This window comes from Pelecanus crispus, chromosome 1, assembly GCF_030463565.1.
Source record: "Pelecanus crispus isolate bPelCri1 chromosome 1, bPelCri1.pri, whole genome shotgun sequence".
In the NCBI taxonomy this organism is placed as follows: Eukaryota; Metazoa; Chordata; class Aves; order Pelecaniformes; family Pelecanidae; genus Pelecanus; species Pelecanus crispus.
Genome location: NC_134643.1, coordinates 167,106,998 through 167,129,382, shown reverse-complemented (window position 1 = coordinate 167,129,382; position 22,385 = coordinate 167,106,998). Strand labels below are relative to the sequence as shown.

The 22,385-nt window shown below is 42.5% G+C and overlaps 1 protein-coding gene across 5 annotated transcripts in view; it reads left to right on the top strand.

Annotated features, from left to right (window-relative positions):
* Positions 1-22,174, top strand: part of FARP1 (FERM, ARH/RhoGEF and pleckstrin domain protein 1) — a 172,761-nt gene extending 150,587 nt beyond the window's left edge. For all 5 annotated transcript variants that reach the window (XM_075716494.1, XM_075715744.1, XM_075715057.1 and 2 more), the window contains exons 16-26: positions 4,462-4,543; positions 7,224-7,461; positions 9,761-9,891; positions 12,817-12,885; positions 14,908-14,997; positions 16,103-16,185; positions 16,544-16,656; positions 17,149-17,312; positions 19,687-19,794; positions 20,804-20,955; positions 22,093-22,174. In XM_075716494.1, the coding sequence (XP_075572609.1) occupies positions 4,462-4,543; positions 7,224-7,461; positions 9,761-9,891; positions 12,817-12,885; positions 14,908-14,997; positions 16,103-16,185; positions 16,544-16,656; positions 17,149-17,312; positions 19,687-19,794; positions 20,804-20,955; positions 22,093-22,174 (1,312 nt within the window). The remainder of the gene's footprint in view (positions 1-4,461; positions 4,544-7,223; positions 7,462-9,760; positions 9,892-12,816; positions 12,886-14,907; positions 14,998-16,102; positions 16,186-16,543; positions 16,657-17,148; positions 17,313-19,686; positions 19,795-20,803; positions 20,956-22,092) is intronic.
* Positions 22,175-22,385: the final 211 nt, after the last annotated feature.

Sequence of the window (22,385 nt, the reverse complement as noted above, 5' to 3'; positions counted from 1 at the left end):
AGTTGTAATGGGGAATGTTTAAGGTATTTCTTAATATTAGACATTTCGTTAATAATACTCTTAAAAAGTCAAAAGTGTCTTAAGTGCTTAAAGACAAGCTATAGTATCAAGGAGAGAGATGCTGTTCCAGAGCACATAACAGAAGGTGACACACTGTTAATATAATTTGCTACAATTTTTTTTTTTTCTTTTCTGAAATTGAAGGGCTGTAATCAAAGTCTTTTATGTTCACCTGGGAAAAAAAAAAGTCTCTATTGAGATATCTTTCTCTCCTTCTTTGCCTTCCCACCATCCCCATCAAATTTCAGTTCCTTCTACTACCGTTCCTGGATGACTGAGGATAGTACAGGCTGACTTGAGATTTCTTTCCATTCATTTTTCAATGATGTACACTGAGAAGTTTATGTAATTTGAAAATCCAACATAGGTCCTTGCATAGTCCCTCTAAGTCAAGCCGGTGGCCATTTTTAGTAATACGTAAGGTAGTGTCTGAGTTTCCTATCAGGTGTAAAAGTCAGTCTCCTCCTCTTTGCTTGCAATTGTGTACTTTCATTACTGTAAAAAGGAAGGGACTATTTGGAGAAAAATGTGAAATGAGCTTATTATAGAATAATAAGTCCACTATTCATAGAATCATAAAATCTCCACTGTTCAGCATGATTTTCAGCGGCTTTAGACCTCCCCACACAATCTATGTCAGGGGAGTGATGGCACATTATGTGTGGGGAAAGCAGCTCCTACATCTTCTATGGAGCTGGGGGTCATAAATCAGCTCCTGATGAAAATTTATAAGAACCTAGTCCCTAAGCTCTGTCCCTTGTCACTGACAGATAGATACCGTGTTCAAACAGTGACCCGTGAAAACGAGGAGTAAGAAGAACAATTTAGCCATTGATGCAAAACAAATGAGCAGCTTCTTCCCCACCTCCAGCAAGCTGAGTGGTGTTGTTCAAAACATACATGGCAGGGAGAGCTCTCTTCTTTGCTGCTGGGCTTTGGGCTGTTGAAGCAGTAAGACACCATCTGATGGATCAGGTGTTTGGCTTTTATTTTAATATTCTGTGTATTTGGATGCTTTTCTCTTGGGGTTTCTTTTGTTCTTGTTTACTTGTGTCCTGGTTTTGGCTGGGACAGAGTTAATTTTCTTCCTTCTAGCTGGCATAGTGCTGCGTTTTGGATTTAGTTAAGCCACGACAACTTGGGATTTGCATGTTGAGGAGCTGGGGAAGAGGGCAGTGTAGTGTAGGGGTTACTGTGGAGTCCCGGCAGAGAGCTGGGGGGAGTGGAGGATGAGGTTGAGGAGGCAGATGTGATGCCGCCGTGTTCCCCTATGCCTGGCTTCAGCTTTCCCTGCCCCTCTGCTCCGCATCACAGTCCACACACGTATGCACTGTCCCCAGTGGGAAAATCATCTCTGTTGTGAGAGGCGGCGTTTGCATGGAAATAGAGAGCCAAAGCAGGGAGAATGGCTGGAACAGGAAACAATATCTGGCCATCACATGTCCTGATTTTCTTAGGGTTTTCTTTCTTCCAGCAGTACGCATCTGCCTGCAGCACAGGTTATCTCTCTTGGCCTGGGCTGAGGGCTCAGGTACGATTCAGCTCTTCACTGTTCAGCCAGCAGCTGGAGAGAGGCTGTTGCTTTTGGGGAACCCCCTTCTCTCCCTCTTTGTCACTCTGCCAAGATGCAGAGTAAGATCTGAAAGCCCTCAAACTGTTTAAAAAAAAAAACCCTGGACCAGTCTGTCGCCAAAGCCAATGAAGGGGAATGTTCCTGATGCTTTGCATGTGATTGATGTGATGAGATGCTGTGCAAGCAGTCAGTGCTGGCTGTGCTGAGGAGGGGCCAGGGGCTCAACTTTTAGGAAATAAGGACCTGACTGTTCGGTGAACAACAGCACTAAATATTAGCTGAAGTTCACAAAGTCAGTGGAAGCACTCACTATGACTTCAGTAGGCTTGGAGTCAGCCTTCGAGTAGCTCGCTAGTAGGTAAGAAATCTGCAACGAGTATTCCAGCCAACCTGTATGGTAGCCTTGAGATCAGAAAGGCCATTTCTATTTAGAAATAGCAGTCTGTAATGATGTACTTAATATTTATCTTGGCAGTAAATCGGAAGGGTACCAAGCTGCTGAAGTCCATTAGATTAAATCAAATGTAGAGACATAAAAAAGGATCCAGGCATGCCAGAGAGCTAGAGAATAACACATAAAGCAAGAATTCTTCTAGAGATAATTACCGAATACCATGTCGTTTACTGGCAGCAGCACAAATTCATCTGGCTTTGACATTTCTGGGGTTGTGTGCAATGGCACAGCGTGAACCATTTGGGATGGGATGCTGCGTGCTGGCTGCACGGGCGGAGGGCGACTTTCCCTTGCTTCCTGCCGGTGCGGTGCTACTGCCTTGGACTTCAAATGGTTGTGGTTTTCAGCCGGGGGTACTTTGATATGCACCACTTTGAGCAGAGCCTCAGTGGCACCACTTTGAGCAGAGCTTTAGTGGCTGGAAAGTTTTATTTACAACCTCTCAGAGGAAATCTGAGTGGAGAGAGCTGATGGATAGGACATGGGGGGAGGGAAAGGCAGGGAACGGCATGGTGGGGGGTGACTTGACAGACAGGCTTCCTGGAGAGAGAAATTGGACTTTTATCCTCAGGTAATGTGGAGACTGTAGTCTTGTAATGTCCGTACATACCTCTGCTGTTCCTTGCAATATAGACCATTCCTTGGGCATGTTTTGACTATGGCAGTGTTTGTATAATGTAGTGCTTTTGCCACACTGGAGATGCTAATTATAGTTGCCATTGACACAGCCCAACTTCCTACCCTGGTATGACCTTTGGATTCAGAAAAAACATAAAAAATCTTGTTGAGACCTGTATTTTTCTTGCTTAAATAGGCATGTGAGTGCCTGGGAGACTTAACACAATAGGAAATAATTGAAGACAGCCTATGAAACTGGATATTGTTCAAATGAACACGGAGCAATCCCTTGTTTATCAGCTGAGTCTCTATGTCTGTTGAAGGATAAAATAGGAGACGTTACTGTGTAGTATTCATAAGCTGTGCCCTCCATGTTTCCCAGTTAGAAAAGCATGCAGAGCATGAGCATAACCATGTTTAACTTCACAAAACAAAATATATGTCGGAATATGCATCTATTCATGTAATAATATGGATTTTTTTTAAATAAAAAAATTTTATTTATCTTACCAGTTAAAAGTATATTCCTAACAACAGCTGCATCCTCTATAAGTTGGTGAGTGTGGGACCTCTCTGGCTAAATTGCTGGTGCTGAGCAATGGAGAGATTTACCGCCTGGTTGTCCACCTATTCCTTCACTGCACACAGAATTTTCTTAAAAGTGTGAACTACTGCAAGTGGGTGAAAAACAACAAATCCATTGAGCAGTAACACAAAACAGAGGTCCTGTTTTCCTTGGGTTCATTGGGAGTTTGGTTATATTTCTGTCCTCTTCCAAGGTAGTGCATTTCTTTGGCTGAATTGCAGTTGCTCGCACCAGGACTGGATCTGTCTACCAGTACTCAGATGTGGGAGTTGAACTGAATTTTAAAAACTGAGGACAGCACATAAAAAGCCAGGCTGCGGGAAACTTGGATGCAGTATTAAAAGTTGGAAAGGGAAGGGGCGACAGTGCTTCTCCCCACACCCCCCTTAGTGATTTTCTTTTGAAAACCTAACTTGGTTGGAACAGATCTGTAACAGTTAGGTTCTAATATTCATGATTTTCCCTCCTGTGTTTTCTAAAAGATGCGTTTAGATTCAGTCAGAGTGTGGTATCCCTCCCTGTCTCGCACATGGGTTTAGAAGCAGGAGTATCTTTTCATCAGGAGCTGGGTTTCTCCCAAATGGAGCACCCACCCAAGTGCAGCTGGCTGGGTGGGAGGGAGCCATTTGCATTTTTAATACCAAAAGTGACACACTGAAAAAAAATTCCTGCCAGTATGTAACACTTATGAGTCAAACCCAGATGCTGGACGGATTTTTTTTTTTCCCCACTGTCCCTTGCACAAGCAGAAAGATTTTCAGAGGAGGAATACCCACAGGTCCTGTTTCGGGGTGCAATCCTTGTTTCTGAAAAGAATTATGTTTCTGCTCTAAGCCCACGTATTGTCGTGGGATTTTGATGTCTTCCTTTTTCTCAAGCCATTTCCAGCCTTCTCTGGTGTGTTTAAAAATGCTAGCAATTTTCTTTAAAGGTCTAATCCTTCTGTTAAGTGCCTGCCCTCTCTGTTAGGAGGGCGAGCCAGGCTGGGTGAAGGGTGTACCGTACCTGGGAATTACATGTCCATCAGGAAGATGCCTCATGCTCCCGAGCAAAGGAGCATGGGGGTCAGGAATTTAAGAGAAATGAGCTATTGAGTTCCTTTCTGTGCTTATAAGTGATTATGTGGTTTTATTGCATGACTGAAGTGTGTGATATTTCTGTTGCTGACAGGGAAGGCCGCTCTAATGCTCACATTAAAGGAGATTACCAAAGAATCGGAGATGTTATGCTAAAGAACATTCAGAGTATGAAGGTAGGAATGATCCTGTAACTATTAAGCTTTGACAGGGATTAGAATTATTGTGCTTTTCATTTTCATATGATGTTGCCTCTTGTGCTGGTTTTTGCCAATTGTAATCAAAGCTTGTACTATAAAAGTTTCCTTTGATAAAGTATCAAGTGTTTGGTGAGCCCTGAGATTTCAGAATTGCTAGCTGATTTTAAATTGTCCAGCCCCTTTCCTCAGTCCGCTCTCCAAACATAGGAATAACAAACACAGAAGTCCAGGAACATTTAATTTCCAGTTCTTTTTTCTTTCAAATAAGAAGGCAAAACATCAGAATTTGTATGGCTGAAGAGACTCTTCAAATGCCAAGTGTGCCTACTTGTGCATGCAAATGTAAGTGTTAAGATATTGCAGGAGTAGTGACCATAACCCAGCTATTGATTTGGGAAACTTACCTTTGGGCAGCATGGTGCCAAGTTAGATGAAAGTTTTTTGAATAAATGCGAATAATTGCCTTTGATCCCTTTCAAGCTAATAAAAAAAATGCATATGTGAACTGTAAAACTAGGTGTAATGTTCAGCAGGCTTTGCATCTGTTCTTAGTCTGGCCAGAGTAGTATTTTTGATGTTCTGTGTTACTGTGTTACTGAACAAAGAGCATGGAAGGCAGGCACGGGAGCCTGTGAAAACCCTACAGACTTTTACAGCGTGGATGGATAACACACAGCTCAGCTTATTAACGTAACTATGCATTCAGGTCCGTGTGTGGCAAAACATGGCACTGCACCTTCGGCATGTGAATCTCAAAGTGCTTTCGAAACTATCTGATAAATCTTTCCTTGGTGATTGCCACTTCGGCATTCTGCAGTTAGTAAATGGAGCAGCCTTGAGTCCTGGGCTGGAGGAAAGGGCAGTTTAATCTTTACAGCTCTCCTGAGACATTAGTTAGTACTAGGCTTTTCTTTCAGAAGGACAGAGAGAGACGAAGAGTGGTTAAGTGATGTGCAAGTGATTATACAGCAAATCAAAAAAAGAGAATGTAGAAATCTTGATTTACAGTCCCCAACACAGATAGCTTTGTCACCAAAAGGCAGTTACCCTTTCTGCAATGTACTTAGCAGGAACTGCTTTTTCCTCTCAAGACACAATTCAGAGACATTGGAAGAAACGTGGGGGGGACTTTTCTACCTCCATCCCTGCTCTTGAGGAGTAGGCACCTGGTTTCAGTTTTTGGAATCTCAGCTTCTGCTTCTGCTCTCAGTACCTTGCAACATTAAACTGTCTGTCCTTCACCGTCTGCAGGTCCTTCCGTGGCACTAGTTTAATGGCGGCGTACAGTCCTCACTGTAACTTAGACCTGTCAGTGTGCTTTCACCTTCATTCTCCCTTTCCCGTTAGAGGATTTTGTTCTCTCTGCTTTGAGAACCGCCACCACTGATAAGCACAGATACTTGGAGGAAGGAGGCGAAGCCCCGTTTCACTTAAAGAACAGCACTGGAAACAATAAAGTTAGTTAAAACGCTACTATTTATCATGAGACCTGTTAAAAGGCTGACACTCCTTGTTTAATTAACTTAGGAAAGAGGTTAAGAGCAAGTAATTAATGGGCAGCCTCTGTAGTAGTCCAGAGGGTCTGCTGTGTTTTTGCTTGAGTTAGAGGCTTGTAAAATGAATATGCAGTGTATGGAGGAAGTGGCTTGGCTGTAGGGAAGGTATATTTCTGGTAAGGATGTCACAAATCACAGGAGGGAGGGAGTTGATTGAAAATGTGTCAAAAAGCACGAGCTTTAGATTAAGCCAAACGGTCCTCTGAAGTCCATTCAGCATCGCATTCCATTTCTTTTTGTTGCTGGGTAATATTCTACCATGTACTGGGAGACTTTATTTGGCAGCTCAGAGCAGCTCTGTGCATCCTGAAGAACCAGCTTACCTTCTCCAAAACAGAAACGAAGCCCTTGTGTTAATTGTTCAAAAAAAATACTGCTGACTTGTTTTAAATGGGAATCGTGAATGTCTGGGGTAGTGGGACCTAAATGAAGTTACATATTTCATGCAAACCTCATTCACTTGCTGGTGCAGAACTCCCCTGCTGCCAGTGGGATCATCTTAGAGACTGCACTAGGGAGAAGAGGGTGTAATACAAGGATGAAGAACACTAGCATACCCATTTCTGTCGGACAGCTCCTCTATTTTTGCGCTTGTTCGATCTCCCAGGAGATGCAACTTCTCGTTAATAACAGGGAAGCAGAAGCAAGAAGTCCATTTGCCTGCATCTCAGTTCCCCAAAAGCACCTAAGGGAACTGGGGCAACTAAATCCCTTCATCCTCCTAGAAGATTCCATTTTGTTTCCTAGCTCTACATTCACGTTGCCTAGCTCTCTCCCTGTTGCACCTACTTGCATGAGCTATGTTCATGTCATCTCCTTGCCTCTGGATTTCTCACTGATATCAGACTTAGTTTTGTTTACTCGTATACTTCTGTTTTACAGGGAATGCAGATGGGGCGGGGGTGTGTATTTCAAACGAATAATGCCATTTCTCCTTTTCGAGGGAATATCAGAACCATTGTGTGGCACAGTGATTTTGTTTGCAAAATCCCAACTGCTGTGCTAGTTGGATTTTTTTATTGGAATAGGTTTGGGCTGAGTCATGTCTCACAGTGATTGCTAATAGCTCTACCACATGCTCTTTTCTTTGTGCATATAAGCAACTGACAATTCACCTGTGGAAGCACAATGAGATTTTAATGGAGCTGGAGAACGGGATCAGGAACTCTCGCAAGCTGGAGACCTTTTGCAGGGATTTTGAGCTACAGAAAGTCTGCTACTTGCCTCTCAATACCTTCCTTCTCAGACCTTTACACAGGCTTATGCACTACAAGCAGATACTGGAGAGGCTTTGTAAACACTACCCACCAAGCCACACAGACTTCAGGGATTCAAGAGGTAAGTAAGAGAAAAGACACCAATTCCTGGAGCTGGGGAATGGCATCCAAATCCATTAGAGGTGCATGGCTGGACAAAAAAATCTTTTTTTTAAACCTACATTGAAAGAGGATTGAGTTGCAAAATCCAGCACTCAGAAGACCAGAAATGGTAGGATTAAGGTTGCTCTTGTATACACATTATGCTACAGTCTGGATAAGTACTTGGAAGAGAAATCTGCGGGGGGTTATTAAACACACAGAAATGACATGCAGTTCAGGAAGTTGCTTGAACTGAAAACAGTTGGGAGGTTGGGAGACAGCACAGGGAACATACCATATGTGCTTGGCTTGTTCCTGGCTTTCCCTAGAGATCTGCTAGGAACACAGAATATTGGCTCAGGTGAACCCATGGTCTGACCCGGTAAGGCTGCTGTTATTATGTCTTTAAGTGTTATTTGTCTTTTTTCCAGACATGCAGTTTGCTTTATTACCGTTTCCATTATTTGTTTCAGGAACTCAAAGCTGCCAACATGTTTTTTTTTCCAAATGTGAAGATATTTTCCTCCTGTAGTTTGAACTCACTGCCTGCTATTTCTTTTTGATGATGTTTTCCTCTTTCTTACCCCCGTCCCCCACCCCTGCAGTAAACTACCTACATTTAAAGATAACTATGTTATATATACAATTAGCACTCAGTGCAGATCCACGGAAGGACTTGGGCAGGGAGCAGTGCTCGGCATGGCTGCTCCCAGCTCTAAGGTGTTAGCTGAGTTAACTGGCTAAGTTCCCTTAGATGCCGTGCGATGAGACCCACAGAAGGCAATGCACAAAATGTGGAGGTAACTTGACCTGTAGCAATAAGAAATGTCACAGAGGTCTGTGGCACTGAAGTCTGCATGACACAGCTGTTTGCCTAAATGTAGCTACTGCCAGAATGATCTCAAGGAATGCAGCGAGTAGTGCCTTCATTTCTTTTAGCCAGGTCTAGATGATGAGGATGGTGTGTCCATTCCCACTTCCTCAGAGAGTGCAGCAGCCATCAAGGCTTGATTCCTGTTCCACTTTTTGAAGTGGATATGAACACAGGATTCGGGGGTGAAAATAAGAGAGCATGAGAAGGGCGGTGTCCCTCGGGGACACCTTCGCTCTGGGATCAGTCTCTTACTAAGGTGTTTGCAGATTTTTGTTAAAGGTCAGAGAGTAAAGGAAGAAAAAAAAAAAGGGGAGATGTGGATATGAATCCCAGCAGAGAGCACAGGTCTCCCACTAACAGGTGGATGAACTGAGCAATGATGTAAGAAGGAAGAACCACTGTTACTGTTCCCTTGACTGTATTTTGTTAACACAAGTGGCTGTAACTGCTCTTCCAGCACTCAAGTCAGCCAGTGTGTTTGACCCCTTCAGAGACTGCCTGTCCATTTAGGCATATCAAGGTTGGTGCTCATGTATGTGATGGCACAGGGAGCCAGTCCATGAGCTGGTCCCCCAGAAAAGGTCAAGTGGTGCAGTGATTTTCAGTTTAGTTCCCCGAGTCGACTTACTGCGTTGTTGGCACAGCAGAAGACAAGGCATGGGAAGCAGATCTGCAGCAGCCTGCACTTGATTTGGCTTCTGCTGCTGCAGAGTGGGACTTCGTAGTGTCTGCTTCCTCTTGTATTCCACCTGATCCTTCTTCACACAGCAAAACTCCCCTTTGACAATGGAGATTTTCCTTAGGAAAATCACTCCCAGGTGCTAGGTCATTCGTTGTTGGGAATCTCTTTGGAGAGAGTGAAGTAGAGCCGTGGTGCATGCAGCCCTTTTGAGTTGTTCTCATTGCAGGGACTGAGGACAAACCCCAAAATTACTGGGTTTACCACCTGAGATGATACAATAAATTATGCTGCCATTTCTTGGTATTTTCAAATATGGACCTTACCCAGTGTGTTGCAGGTTGTGGAAAAAATGTGGTTTTTTCAAGCATAGAGAAGATCCCTAGATTAATTTGAGATGCAGGAAATTAAGTCCTTTCGGAGAACCCATTCATTGGTGCTCTGAATTGACTCGAGTATTCCTACAAAGTTCCTGTGGCTAAAATAGAAGAAACTTTTGTTTGAAGAAATAGACTGTCTCTTCATTACAACACTCCACCCTCTCCACTCCATAAGATGATGTCCAGAGTTTGTGTGGTTTTTAGACTGCCCGAGTAGCTTTACACTTTGAAGGAGAAGAGTAACACAAGAAGGGTGACACAAGCTGGGTGCTGCGGACAAAAGCCATCTCTCTAATGAACATTCTTGTGAATTTTTAATAAGCATTTTATGGTTTTGTCCATCTAGCTGCTTTGGCTGAGATTTCTGAAATGGTGGCTCAGCTCCATGGCAATATGATCAAGATGGAGAACTTCCAGAAGCTGCATGAACTCAAGAAAGACTTGATAGGCATAGACAATCTGGTGATACCAGGAAGGGTAAGTAGCAGAGTTGTGATCAAGGTCTGATACAATTCAAAGCATTAGGTAAGTTTTAGAAACCTGTTTCACAGGAGCAGCTGTGAAATTGCCTTTCCTCATATGAACTGTTTTCTCTCACCAAAAACTGTCAAATGTCAACACAATAATACCATAGAAAACAGCAGCCTTTAAAGTGGGAAGAAGCAATCGTGTTTATTACCTTTTCACTGATTTTAGTACGTTTATCTTATTATAGATTTGGATGGTTGTAGGCAATTCCAAACATCTGTTACAACAGAGGCAGTAAATATGTGATATTTATCACAGTATTCAAAGCTTGAGCAGTTACACATTTCCTCATTTTTTGCTGCCCTTAATTTTTTTTTTTTTCCAACCCTCGATGCTAGAGCATAGCAGATTAAAGGAAAGAAAGGCATTTGTGCTGGAGGACCTTCAGCCCTTTCACAATGCCAAGCTTTGAAACTCATGGCCCTGGGGACAAGCAGTCTCTTTAGTCAACACATAATGTTAGGCAATAATTTTTGAAACAGTGTTGCCTTAAGTAAACACTTTTAATTGTGTTATAAAAACACCAACATCTCTTTCTTACTTGTCGTGCTTTTTTAAAAGCGGAGGCTTATTTCAGAATAAATGAGCCTCAGTGTAGTACTTGTAGCTTTTTTTACTTTTCAAGGTGCACGTATCTGTGCGTGCAAACTTGAGAGTTGTCTGTTGCTGAAGTAATTTCCTCCCCACTCCCCTGACTTTTGTGTGTAATACACAAAAACAGTACTTGTGGCAACTGAAATGCTGGAGAAAATGCATCGCTGGGCTGTTCTTGCCCCTTATGCATTTCTGGGAAACAGCTTGGAAAAAAACCATTAGCTTTGCATTGAGCTGCAAATGCGGCAGCCCCTGAACTTGCCCTGCAGCCCAGCCATCCAGCCCTGACGCAGTCCTGCAGGCCGGCCGCGCCGCCGCCCAGCGAGAGCCGCAGCCTGGGGTCTGCGTGCCGAGCCGTGCCCGTGCCTAGTGCCACAGCGGGGCCGCGACAGAGAGGCAGCGTGCTGAGCTCTCTAGGGTCTAATTCATTTAAGGATTCAATCATTTAGAAGAAGGGGTTTGAAGTCCATGTGCCATTGGGAAGGCAGCGCCGAGCATGGGTATTTCTCGATTTGTGGCTGTTCCCCACTCCCTCTCTTTGCCTCTTCCCTGTCTCCCAAGCCGCTGCCATGGCTCGTGCCTCCTTCCAGTGATCCGCAGACCGTTCACTTCCTTGGCAAGCCCCGCAGGATATTTCACAGCCCGTGCGTGTCTGTCTCACATGAAATTAAATGCTGTCATCGGTCGTTTCTGCTACCCTATTCTATTTAAAGACAGAGCAGTCTTCCTCTGCTAGGAAGCTCAAGAAGGCGGCAGAGGAGGCGCAGAGGTTGTTTGTCTGCCAAGGCAAAACGCATTGGCCACCACGCTCTGGCACGTGCCCAAGATGTCGCTGCTTTCCAGCCCTGCGGCCGCTCTTCTGGCTCCGGCTGAAGTCCCTGCCCCGGCGCAGGCTGGGCTGGGAGGCAAATGCCACCGTCAGCCGTGGCTGGGTTTACCCGAAGGTGTCTGAACTCCATGTCTCGGAGAAGAAGTCTCGTGTTAGGCTGGTGATTCAGCTGTCCTAAAGGCAGCTGTAGGTAACCATCCTCTTCGCATCGCTGCAAACTGGGGTCTCTGCTGCCACCAAGCTGGTTCTTGTATTGGCTGCCACCAAGCTGGTTCTTGTATTGGGCATTAAAACAACCTGCGGTCGGTTGTGCTTGCAGGTTGCAGTGGCCTGCAGCTCTTGATCCGCGTGTTCACGTGGCGCTTGCCGTGGTGCTGCTAAGCCTGCTAGTGACCATTAGGTGGTACTGTATAAATAGTAATTATGATTGATATTCTTTGGTGGCCGACAACAGCTTCCAGTGGCCTCTCTGGTAACATGAGCTTACCGCGATATAGGGATAACACCTCCAGCCACTTCTTCTTTCCACCCCTTAGCCCTTAAGCAATGCAGGTAGGGGGACTGGACACATCACAGCAACCCTAAGGCGACCGGAGTCTCGCTCTGAACAGATTAATCTTCGACAGCCGGTTTATTGCTAAGCTGCAGGTGATTCTGATGCTTTATATGCCTTTTACATGCACAATTATGAGTAGAATGACCTTTGAAAGACTGTAAGAAATAAATATAAACCTCTTGGCAGAAGGTGGAGGGAGTGACTGAAAGATGATAATTTCATGGATTTCAGATAAGTGGAAGGGTGAGTTACGGTATAGTTCACAGTAAGCCCAGGAAATCCAGCATTTTGAAAGTTTCAGATGTGCTACTTTTCCTGTAATTCCATCCCTAAACGTTCTTAAATAGTTTGATCTGAATTAATGTACTGTATTACATGACATGGATGGTACTAGAATAACTCACACTGCCAGACTAATTTCCTTCTTTTTCTGCTGCTGATGGTGATGTTGATTTGTGTGGCTGGTTTTACATCTCAGTGAAGAGCTGTGTATGCCTTACGCACAACAGAAGCTTACCAGTGGCTAACCAGTAACACACGGGCCAACTTATCGTTAGTTTTTACATCATTTGTAACATGAAAAATACTCATTCAAAACTGACAAAAGAGGGAGCTGTCTGAAGGAATCAATGTTAGGTAAAGAAAATTTTGCTAGTTGAATTTTCTTAAAATGAATGAAAGACTATGAAGGAGTTTATCCTAAAGACAGTTATGAATGGAAAGAAATTATCCTATAAATAAGATTTTTATCATATTTAATAAAGAAAATAAAAAGTCTTGGTGACTGATAGTCAAGTCAGTCCTATAACCAAGTAGTCTTATTTACGTTTGCATAATAAAAATCATCATTATTTTTGCAGAAGATAAATATTTGTTTTGTATTTATCGCCCACAGGAGTTCATTAGGCTGGGCAGTCTTAGTAAGTTGTCTGGAAAAGGTTTACAGCAACGGATGTTCTTCCTGGTAAGTGAGAAGACATTTTTTTTCTTTATATAATGAAATGTAACTATAGGCAACTATGAGGCAAACTGTTAGACTCGAATTGTGAATTACAGTAAGTTTTGGGGTTTTTTTTAAACAGCCTTGTTTAAGTTAACATAATACATCACCTATGTAGCTGGTTGTTAAGAACTTAGGTTTCTGTCTGAACCCAATATTCTCTTTGTAACTGCTTCTTACAAAGATAGAACTACTTATTTTTATATGACACTGTGAATATCATGATAGAATAATACCTCCTAGCACATTTTCTTAAATAAAAGCGGAGTCATTATAAAATGAAAAGTGGCACCAGAATTGGTGATCATGCCCAGAAAAGAAGATAAAGAGTAACTCCTGGATGATAATCTACATAGTGCTCTCGGGACACATTACAGAACCAAGTTTCTCCACAAACCATCCAGTTTTGGCCCACAAGTGCCCAGCATGTTGATGGATCTGCCTTTACCTGGAGATACTTTTTGGAGCTCTTGCACTAGGAAAGATTATCTCCTCCCACCATCACTCACAGCATTTTCAGGTTACAGCGATCTCACTCGGTCTCTGATCCACAAGAGCCGACCAGATGGTTCCTCCTCTCTTTTCTTCCCAGCCAGCTGACTTGCTTCCAGGCCCCCCATCCTGCTGCTGCTCAGCCCTTGGTGCCAGGGTGCTGGGATGCCCAGCAGAGTCCGTAGATTTTTCTAGTCCAGTGTGGGGGGGCATGTAGTAGACCACTGTGTAGCGGGTGTGTAGAAAAGCGGGTGTGTAGAAAAGCTTGTGAGTGTGCTAGGTTTTACAAGTTGTTTGACAATTAACCTTTCAAATGAGCCAAAGATCTAACCACTAAATCTACCTGGGTAGGATTATCCTCTGCCTTTAAAGGCACTGAAGAGGAAACCTGATGAATATGGTGCGCATTTGCTTGCATACCACAATTCTTGTTCTGAGACGATACCTCGATATTATACCTATATAAATCATTAAAAAATTGAGACTAAACTCTCAAGTCAGTTGCTTGTACTGTCAAGTCTTTGGTCTGTCTCGAGCAACAGAATTTTGGAGGTAAAATCCCGAGTCAGTATTGTGGGACTCCAAATACATGTATAATCATTGGCAAAATTCAATCCCCCTCTAGTGGTCGACCCACATAGCTTCATCAATTACTGCTGTCGGGTCGTAGATGTCTTTGGGAGAGCTCTGTTTCACACCACGGAGTAAGATTTTCTTGATGCAACTGTCTGGTTTGAGGAAAAACATCCTTTGACCCAGGTGGCACAGGGAAAATATGCCATTCATATTATGGCATTCAACAAAATGCAGGTGCTCATTTCACCTGCTTTTGACAACTACTGTTACACAAAGGAAGCTCCGCAAATTGAGATATTAGGTCTCTTCACCTTGATGTTTCTAACCTAAAGCCATCTACCTTAAACCGGGTCTCCCATCTTCCTTCTGAATATGGGGAGCAATAGACAGACACTTACGTCGTAAGAGTGCAGTTGGGCACACCTCTCTCGGGCATTCTGGCTCATCTCTCCACACAAATCGGAAGAAAATACCGGTGAAACACACTTATCATCATAGAATAATAGAATCATTTAGGTTGGAAAAGACCTTTAAGATCATCCAGTCCAACAGTCTTCCATAGATGCAGAGTGCGGCAGAGTGTGAAATGTACTACTTGGTTTCACTGCTGTTACGGCTTGTTAGTTCTGACCCAGAGATCACAAAAGGGAATATTAGAAGGCATCGGAAGATATCCAGTGGAAATTTGTGGGAACATGCCCGAGACTAACTGGGAAGGAAGGCAGGGAAAATAACAGATGCTAATACTAGGTACTGAAATGTTGTGGAAGCCAGTATTTTGGATTCATGCATTAGGACTACCATATCAATAGTCAGCAAGTACTGGCTAGTTTCCCGTATTTATCATTCCAATATTTTCTTCTACATGCATACATACCAACATAATTCTAATAATGCTTCTTAATTCTTGCTTTTTAGTTTAACGATATTTTGTTGTACACAAGTAGAGGCCTGACAGCATCAAATCAGTTTAAAGTCCATGGGCATCTTCCACTGTACGGCATGACAGTAAGTATTGTGAGAACTTGAGGGATTCATGCTTAAATGGCCATTTGTGGTCCCGTCTTAATTGCTTGATGAATTTCTGCTGGACTGAAAGCAGCAGCCAAGGGCTATTTGCTGATTCAGAGTACTTGTGGTTTCATTCTGCAGTGCCTGATGGGGCTGTGTTGGGTTCAGCATGTGTTTATGCAGCCTTCTACACAAAGGTGATTATATAGCAGAAGTGGGGGAAAAAAGGTAGTTTGGGGGGACAGCTTCCTCATAATGCAAACTTTCGTGAGATGGGTTCTTTATTTTTTTAAACCGTAAGTTCAGCCATGATTCTTACAAGTAATTCATCACCAATTGCTTATAGACACACTGTGCGGTAGCGACAATCTAATTTCTATAAAAAAACATTTCCTGATGTTTTCAGCTCTGTATCTTAAAGCCAAAGTAGTGGGAAACTGGCAGCAATATGTCATTTGGAGCTCTTGCAATTTTTCTGGAAAACAGCCAGTTCGAGCCAATAGCACCTAGTTACCTCTTCTCCTTATAGGATATAAAAAATATTTTTGCTAGTTTCAAAACACTTTCATTCCTCCCCCTTATTTTCATTGGAACTTCTCATGGGTTTGTATGTATTCCATACGGTTTTCCTCAGAATTGAGTTAGGTGATCGCCACCACAGTAACTGAATTTCTCTAAACACCTGGGAGGCTTCAAGTTTTATCTAGCGTTTCTAGGAGTCTACTCAATTATTGATGTCCGTTTGGTGTGGAGTTGTTCACAACAGAACTGTGTTATGCTGCAGTGTCCAGAGCACTCCCAGCATTTAGCATATCCTTTTGTATGATGAATCACTCTTCTGATAAAAATACTATTTTCCTTTCTCTTTTTGGACACAAAGCAAAGTCATGCTTTTGGTTTAAGAGGTTATTGCAGAACTTACTGGTTTTCCAACTTGCAAGCCACCATTTTTTTCTCAACACCTAGCTCGAAACTGTTGTTTGTGAATATTTCTCTTTAGTTTTTTTTCCCCCCGATGGTAAGAGCTTGTTCAGTTCACTTATTCACCTTAAGAAATACATACTTCCTGCAATCTGACTGCATTTGGGCTTTTATCTCTCAGATAGAAGAAAGTGAAGAGGAATGGGGGGTTCCTCATTGTCTAACACTACGAGGTCAACACCAGTCCATCATTGTTGCTGCAAGGTAATTCAGTGGAGACAACATACACACATAAACCGTATTTCTCTGCAGCTTTCACAGTGGGAGAGATAGAAAAGCAGAGAGGTGTCATTTTGTTTGGATTTGCTCCTAAAACAATTTCAAAGGTGTATGCTTTTGTGAAAGCCACTTGCTTTTTAAAAAAAAAAAAAAAGTGAGTGGGACAAAATAGAGTGGCAATCGTGCAAGTCAGAACCAAAACTAAGTTATTGGGAGAAAAACCCTAGCATCTTGTGTCTGAATTTATTTATTTACATTAAAAGTAAGTTCAGCTTGTGACTGTTTCTTAGAGTTTGCTTTCAGCCTGCATGAAAGTGAATAAAACCTGCATTTTCATTGTTAGTACCCGTGCCGAAATGGACAAATGGACAGAGGACATTCAGATGGCAATAGACCTGGCAGAGAAAAGCAGTGGCCCTGCCCCAGAGTTACTGGCTAGCAGCCCACCTGACAATAGTAAGTAAATGCCAGAGAATAGGTTTTATTCACTTTGGTCAGCATGATTGGTGATTGCTTCTAAGCAAAGTGGTGAAAAATGCTGGCCACAGGTCAAACTGGTACATTTGAAGTTGATTTGCATATCTATAGCTTTATATATGTGCCATTTTAATGTTCTTGTTGATGTTAGCAGAAAGTTTCATTGAATAGAGAAGTGACTTAAACATAATGATTCCAGGAACTATTTAACAAGATTTGGGCAGTGCCTGTCCTTGGAAGGTATTAGAAGCTCCATCAAAGCATGGTAGTTAGTCTTTGATTCTAACACGTGCAGAAACACGTATTAAAAAAAAAAAAAAAAGACTACTTAACATCTGCACAAAATTATTTCTGGAAGTGTGGTTTAAAATTAGTTCACAATATTGTGGACAGAATTGATTTGTTTAATTTTTCCAATTATATATGTTGTTGCATAGAGGAAGAAAGATGCTTTTTCCCTGCATTTCATAGAGTCTCCTGATGAAACTACTGTAGACCAGGAATCTGAGGACGACCTCAGTGCATCCCGCACCTCACTCGAACGTCAGTCACCACACCGTGGCAACACTACGGTGCACGTCTGCTGGCACAGAAATACCAGTGTTTCAATGATCGACTTTAGTATTGCTGTGGAGGTATCTGCCTCAGAACGATCTGACCTGCAGCTCCAGACTTGCTCTTGAATGACAATTTCCTTTTTGCTCCTCCTTAATAAGTGCACTAATCTGTCGTCTCCTTCTGGGGAAGTTTCAGGCGCACCTATTTAACCGACTCCAAACGATGGCATAAACCATCGGTCAAGACACACGCATCCGCTCCCTTAGTGCATCTTTGTCAAATCAGTTAGAGCAGTAATTTCCATAGAAGTAACCATCCAAAAAAATGCTGATGCCCTTTAAAATTGCAAGCAGGTCAAACTGTCTTAATGCTTTCAGTTACAGAGGCATTAAGTCATTGCTCGAGCTGAAAGGATATTGTCTTTAGCTGCTGCAGCCAGAGTTTTAATTATGTGTATTACTAATGTACTTTCTTTACCTAGCCATCTTTTCTGGAACCTTGTCTCATTGCTCAGTCTCATCTGCTTTTTCTTTATTTGCGTTTTCCACCTCAAAAGAAAAATCCTTTTTCCCCCCCTGATCACAGCCGAGCCAATTTGATACACATTTGTTAATTCTGTACTCAACAGACGAGATGCAGACATTGACTTTTCAAAGATTAAAATGAAAGGCTCCTCGTTCAGTGTAGGTTTTAGGATGAGGTGGTAAGCCTGCTTAGGTGTTCTTCCTTCACCCAAGACAGGATCCAGGGAGCTCCGAGTACCTTATCGCAGTCCGCAGCAAATGGAAATTTATGCTTAACGAAAACGGTAAAAGGAATCTTAAAGCTGAGCTGGCTTCTGCTCAGGAGGCAGCCCTCAGACGTCAGGCCACCGTTGCTCTAGAGAAGACGCGCTGCAGAGGCAGAACGTAGAGGTGCAAGGGCAGGCAACGTTCATAGCTTGTGTAACTGCCTCCGTTTTTCAACAGAGGGTGTGAGCTGCTGAAATGTGGCAAAGCAAATTATGCTGTACTAGAAAGCCCTAACTGTAGAGCCCCATTTTGATCCCATGCAGGCGGATTTTCTGCTCTTTATACCCTTATATTCCGCAAGGGAGGAATAGTTCGGCACGGAACAAGGTCTCATATTCGTCCCTAAAGCAGAGGGCTTGTTATAAATAGATATAATTCTAACAATTAAAAGAGTTAGGCAAAACTTTTGGTCTGAGATCAGTGCTCGTTGTTCCTTATTATTGTTCCTCCCCGTGCCTGAAATGAATGCAAACAAAGCAGCAAAGACCAAACACGCCCTGGAGACGTACGTTGCTCTGCGAAAACATCTTCAGCTCCACTGTTGTTCCATGCGTGGCGGGTTACGCTCATGCTCACGTCATTCTCTTGGTGGCTCTCACTGCAGCATTATTGTTTATTTTCTTTGTGTCTCTCCCTCCTTTCTGTCTCTCTCGTGGTAGAAGATCCTCTCTCTGTCAGTGACTGTACTTCCCTACCTGCTGGACTGATCAGTGATCAGCGGCCTGTTTCCATTTCATATGTCTGCTGGTACCGAATGCAAAGCCTGTCCTTTTATGATATCCTCCAGAGTAATGAGGTAACAGAAAATTAAGGAGTAACGCCTGTAACTTAGGGCAAGGAGGCAGCAGTCCAGATATCAGAGAATGGGATGATTTAAAGCAAAGGCTTTCATGAATATCCAAAACTGGTGAAAACAGAACGTTTTCAAGAACATTTAATTTGTAGCTGATAACTCAGGACCACCAGACTTTGAGTCCTAAGCTTTACAGATTAAGTTAGTAGCTTCTGCATTATATAAAGAGAATAAGGTAAACAGCTATTTTGATCCAGGAGAGAGCCCTTACAGTCCACAAGGAATGGGAAGTGATTAATGACGCACTGAGAACTCCCCTTCATTTGCAAGGCACAACGATGCTGGACTTTACATCTTCACTATGTGAAGAGCGGCTAAGAATAAGATTAACAGGCCTTGCTTTTGAAATCTTTGAAAAGTTACCGTGTGAACTCACTGGGTACTGAGAGCTCAAGCTCTGTCTGCAATTCTAAAGTATGTCATAATTTTCCTTTACATCACAAATTCATGTCAGACTTTCTGTTTCCATTACTCTATTTACGTATCATTTAAAACCAACAAAGACAGACTAGGGTAACAAGACTGACCGATGTTTGGTAATATATTACTGAAAGCCACCTCAACTAGAAAAAATAAGTGTAGTAGCTTGAAGTTTTGGAAGTACCCAGCTACAAACAAAAAAATATGTTACATAAAGTACTACTTAGTAGTAGAAAAATGCAGAAGAAAAATATGTCCATTCAACCCAAACATTTTCACATACAACAAGGTCACATACAACCAGATAAAAGCAGATAATTTTTCTTATGATAAATAAACCACAGGTACCTTTCGCTGTTTTATTTGGCTACTTTTGATCTGTTTCAGAACCAGCTGTCTGGAAATCTCCTAAGAAAATTCAAAAACAGCAACGGGTGGCAGAAGCTTTGGGTGGTGTTCACCAACTTCTGTATGTTCTTCTATAAATCGCACCAGGTAACAGACTGCACAAGCGTGTGTGGCTGGAGAAGACCTTTTGTTTTTTTCAAAGCGGTCGTAGGAAAGCGGACATCCATCATGGATGCTGTGGGCAGGAGAAGCAGGTGCACTGGTCACGGCTCCACAGCCTTTACTGACGCTGGAACGTGGAGCAGAGCCCGTTCACAATCTGCTCGCTTGTCCACTGAAGAACGCGTGCTTGTGCCCTGAAATTTTCAGCAGTCACAGTGCATATCATCCCTAAAAGTGCCACAGATATCGCTACCGCTCAGAAATTGTGCTGCGAGTTTAAACAAGAGTTTTCTCTTGTACAAAATCTGAGATTATTACAATTAAAAACTTAACGGTGACTTATAAATTTTGTTTACTGTCACTGACACTTCAGTCAAGCGAGAGAGAACAGCAGCCAGTGATTAATCCATCTGAGCAATTCCAATTGCTACATTGTCCTTTCATTGCTAGAGAAATCCTTAACGATAGAATTTCTGAATTTAAAAAAAAAAAAAAAAAGGAATGAATGAATTGTAGGATATTCTACACGTAAACGGGATAAAGAAATGATTTGCTCATACGTACCATGCCATGAGGTGAAAGGACTTAAGCAATGAAAGCTGCAGGGTGGCCGCTACATTTCTAAAGGAGTAGGCGTTTGCAAGCCGAGGATGAACACGCACGGTGCTCTGCCGATGCCAGATGATGGAGTTTTATGTTTGTCAGTTTGAAAATAGTAGAAGTCCAAGATTTCAGACAACTTTCTTAGGAGGAACTCCTGACAGGATCAGCCTGCAGCAGCTCCTTCTGAGAGGGGTCTATAAAGATGGGCAAGCTGAAACTACCAGACAATTAAGATCATTACCATTGTATACAGCTGGTATTTTTTTCCACGCAGACGTGGAAATGCGACAATGACCTTTAAATGAGTGTGTATCTATCTTCCATTTTACTTATGTGCTCTTTTTACTTAGGGGCATTCCATCTCACAGCATTTTCCATCATTTCTTTTCAGGACAATCATCCTTTAGCCAGCCTTCCTTTATTGGGATATTCACTTACCATTCCTTCCGAATCTGAAAACATTCACAAAGATTATGTGTTCAAGCTACATTTTAAATCCCACGTGTACTACTTCAGGGCTGAAAGTGAATACACATTTGAAAGGTAAGTCCGTCTTCTGCGAGCGGGAATTTTGTGTAATTCCAGGATTTTCTTCTGAACAAGGTTAGTATAAGCAGTTAGTAAATTGGTTCAGTAATACAGGCCAGTAGTTGTGCACAACTAGAGAAAGAACCCTTTAAAATTTTAAAAGAAATTTTAAACCTGATAATGCTGGAACCAAGTGGTTGGGTTTGATAAAGTCGTAGCTGTGATAGTAATTGCTACAAATCCTGCATTAGGTGCAGGAATTATCCAGTCAAAATGGATCAGGCTGGCTGCACGGGGAGCTCTAGATGTATCAGACTTCAGGAAGCATGTAAACAGATCACAGGACTTTTCCATAGCTGTGCAGAATAACTTCACTCCCTCTAGTGCAACTGGATGGAAAATCCACACCTGAAATAAAATTCTGATTTTTCACAGAAGCAGCTGTCCTTACTATGGATTTCTGCCACTTCAGCGTGTAATTCTTACACCTCCCACTGAATCTCAGATACACAGAGAGCCAGGAAACAGGCACCACTCCTCCTAAATTGTGTTTTGAGGTTGTTCATACTGGGAACTAATTTAGCTCTTTTATATGAAGCATGAACATGTCAGAAATCTTAATGTCCTCTCTTATTGAAGAAAGTTATTACTAAGTTTTTGCCATGTCAGTCTAAAACTATAAATAAGGCAAATTGTGGGAAAGAGGTGATTAAATAAATGAGTAGAATAGGAAAAAAACACAAAAGCCCTTTCTCAGTTCTAGGAAAAAGAAGTAGGAACTGCAGCTAAATTGCATTTTTTCAGTCTAGAATTGAGTGGTCTCAACTGCTCATCACTTGGACCATCGAGAAAAGAAAGAGACTTGGTGTCTGCAGAACAAGTAAAACCACTACTAAGTTCATTAATTTTGGGTCTCATCCCCCCTGTTTATCCTCTCTCAACCTGCTTTCATATATGCGTTTGGCCATCATTTGTATCCAGAGCCTCTTGACTTTGGATACTCTTAGGAGTAAAGTAGCAAGCAAGACGCTCCCGCTGGCACCGCAAAAAAAACTGTGTACAACTAATAGCGCAGACTGTGTCTTTCAAGAAATCTTTCCTTTAGGAATTGACCGTTCTTTTGCTCGTGTCTCTCCTCGTGCCTCCTCACAGATGGATGGAAGTGATCCGAAGTGCCACCAGCTCTGCCTCACGCACTCGAGCTCTGAGTCATAAAGAGCCTCACGCCTATTGATGGCTGAACAAGCCGCCGTGTTGATTGTCCAGCAGCTGCTGATTTTCTAGAGGACTTTTGAAACTCTTTTCTCCCTCCAAGTTTAGTAAAACTTACAATTTGGTAAAAGAAAAGAAAAACAAAAAATAAGTATGGTTTTGCAGAAACTTTCACAATTCCACAGCAAAACTGTTTTAAGTTCTCCAGATGTTCAAACTAGCTTACCATCATC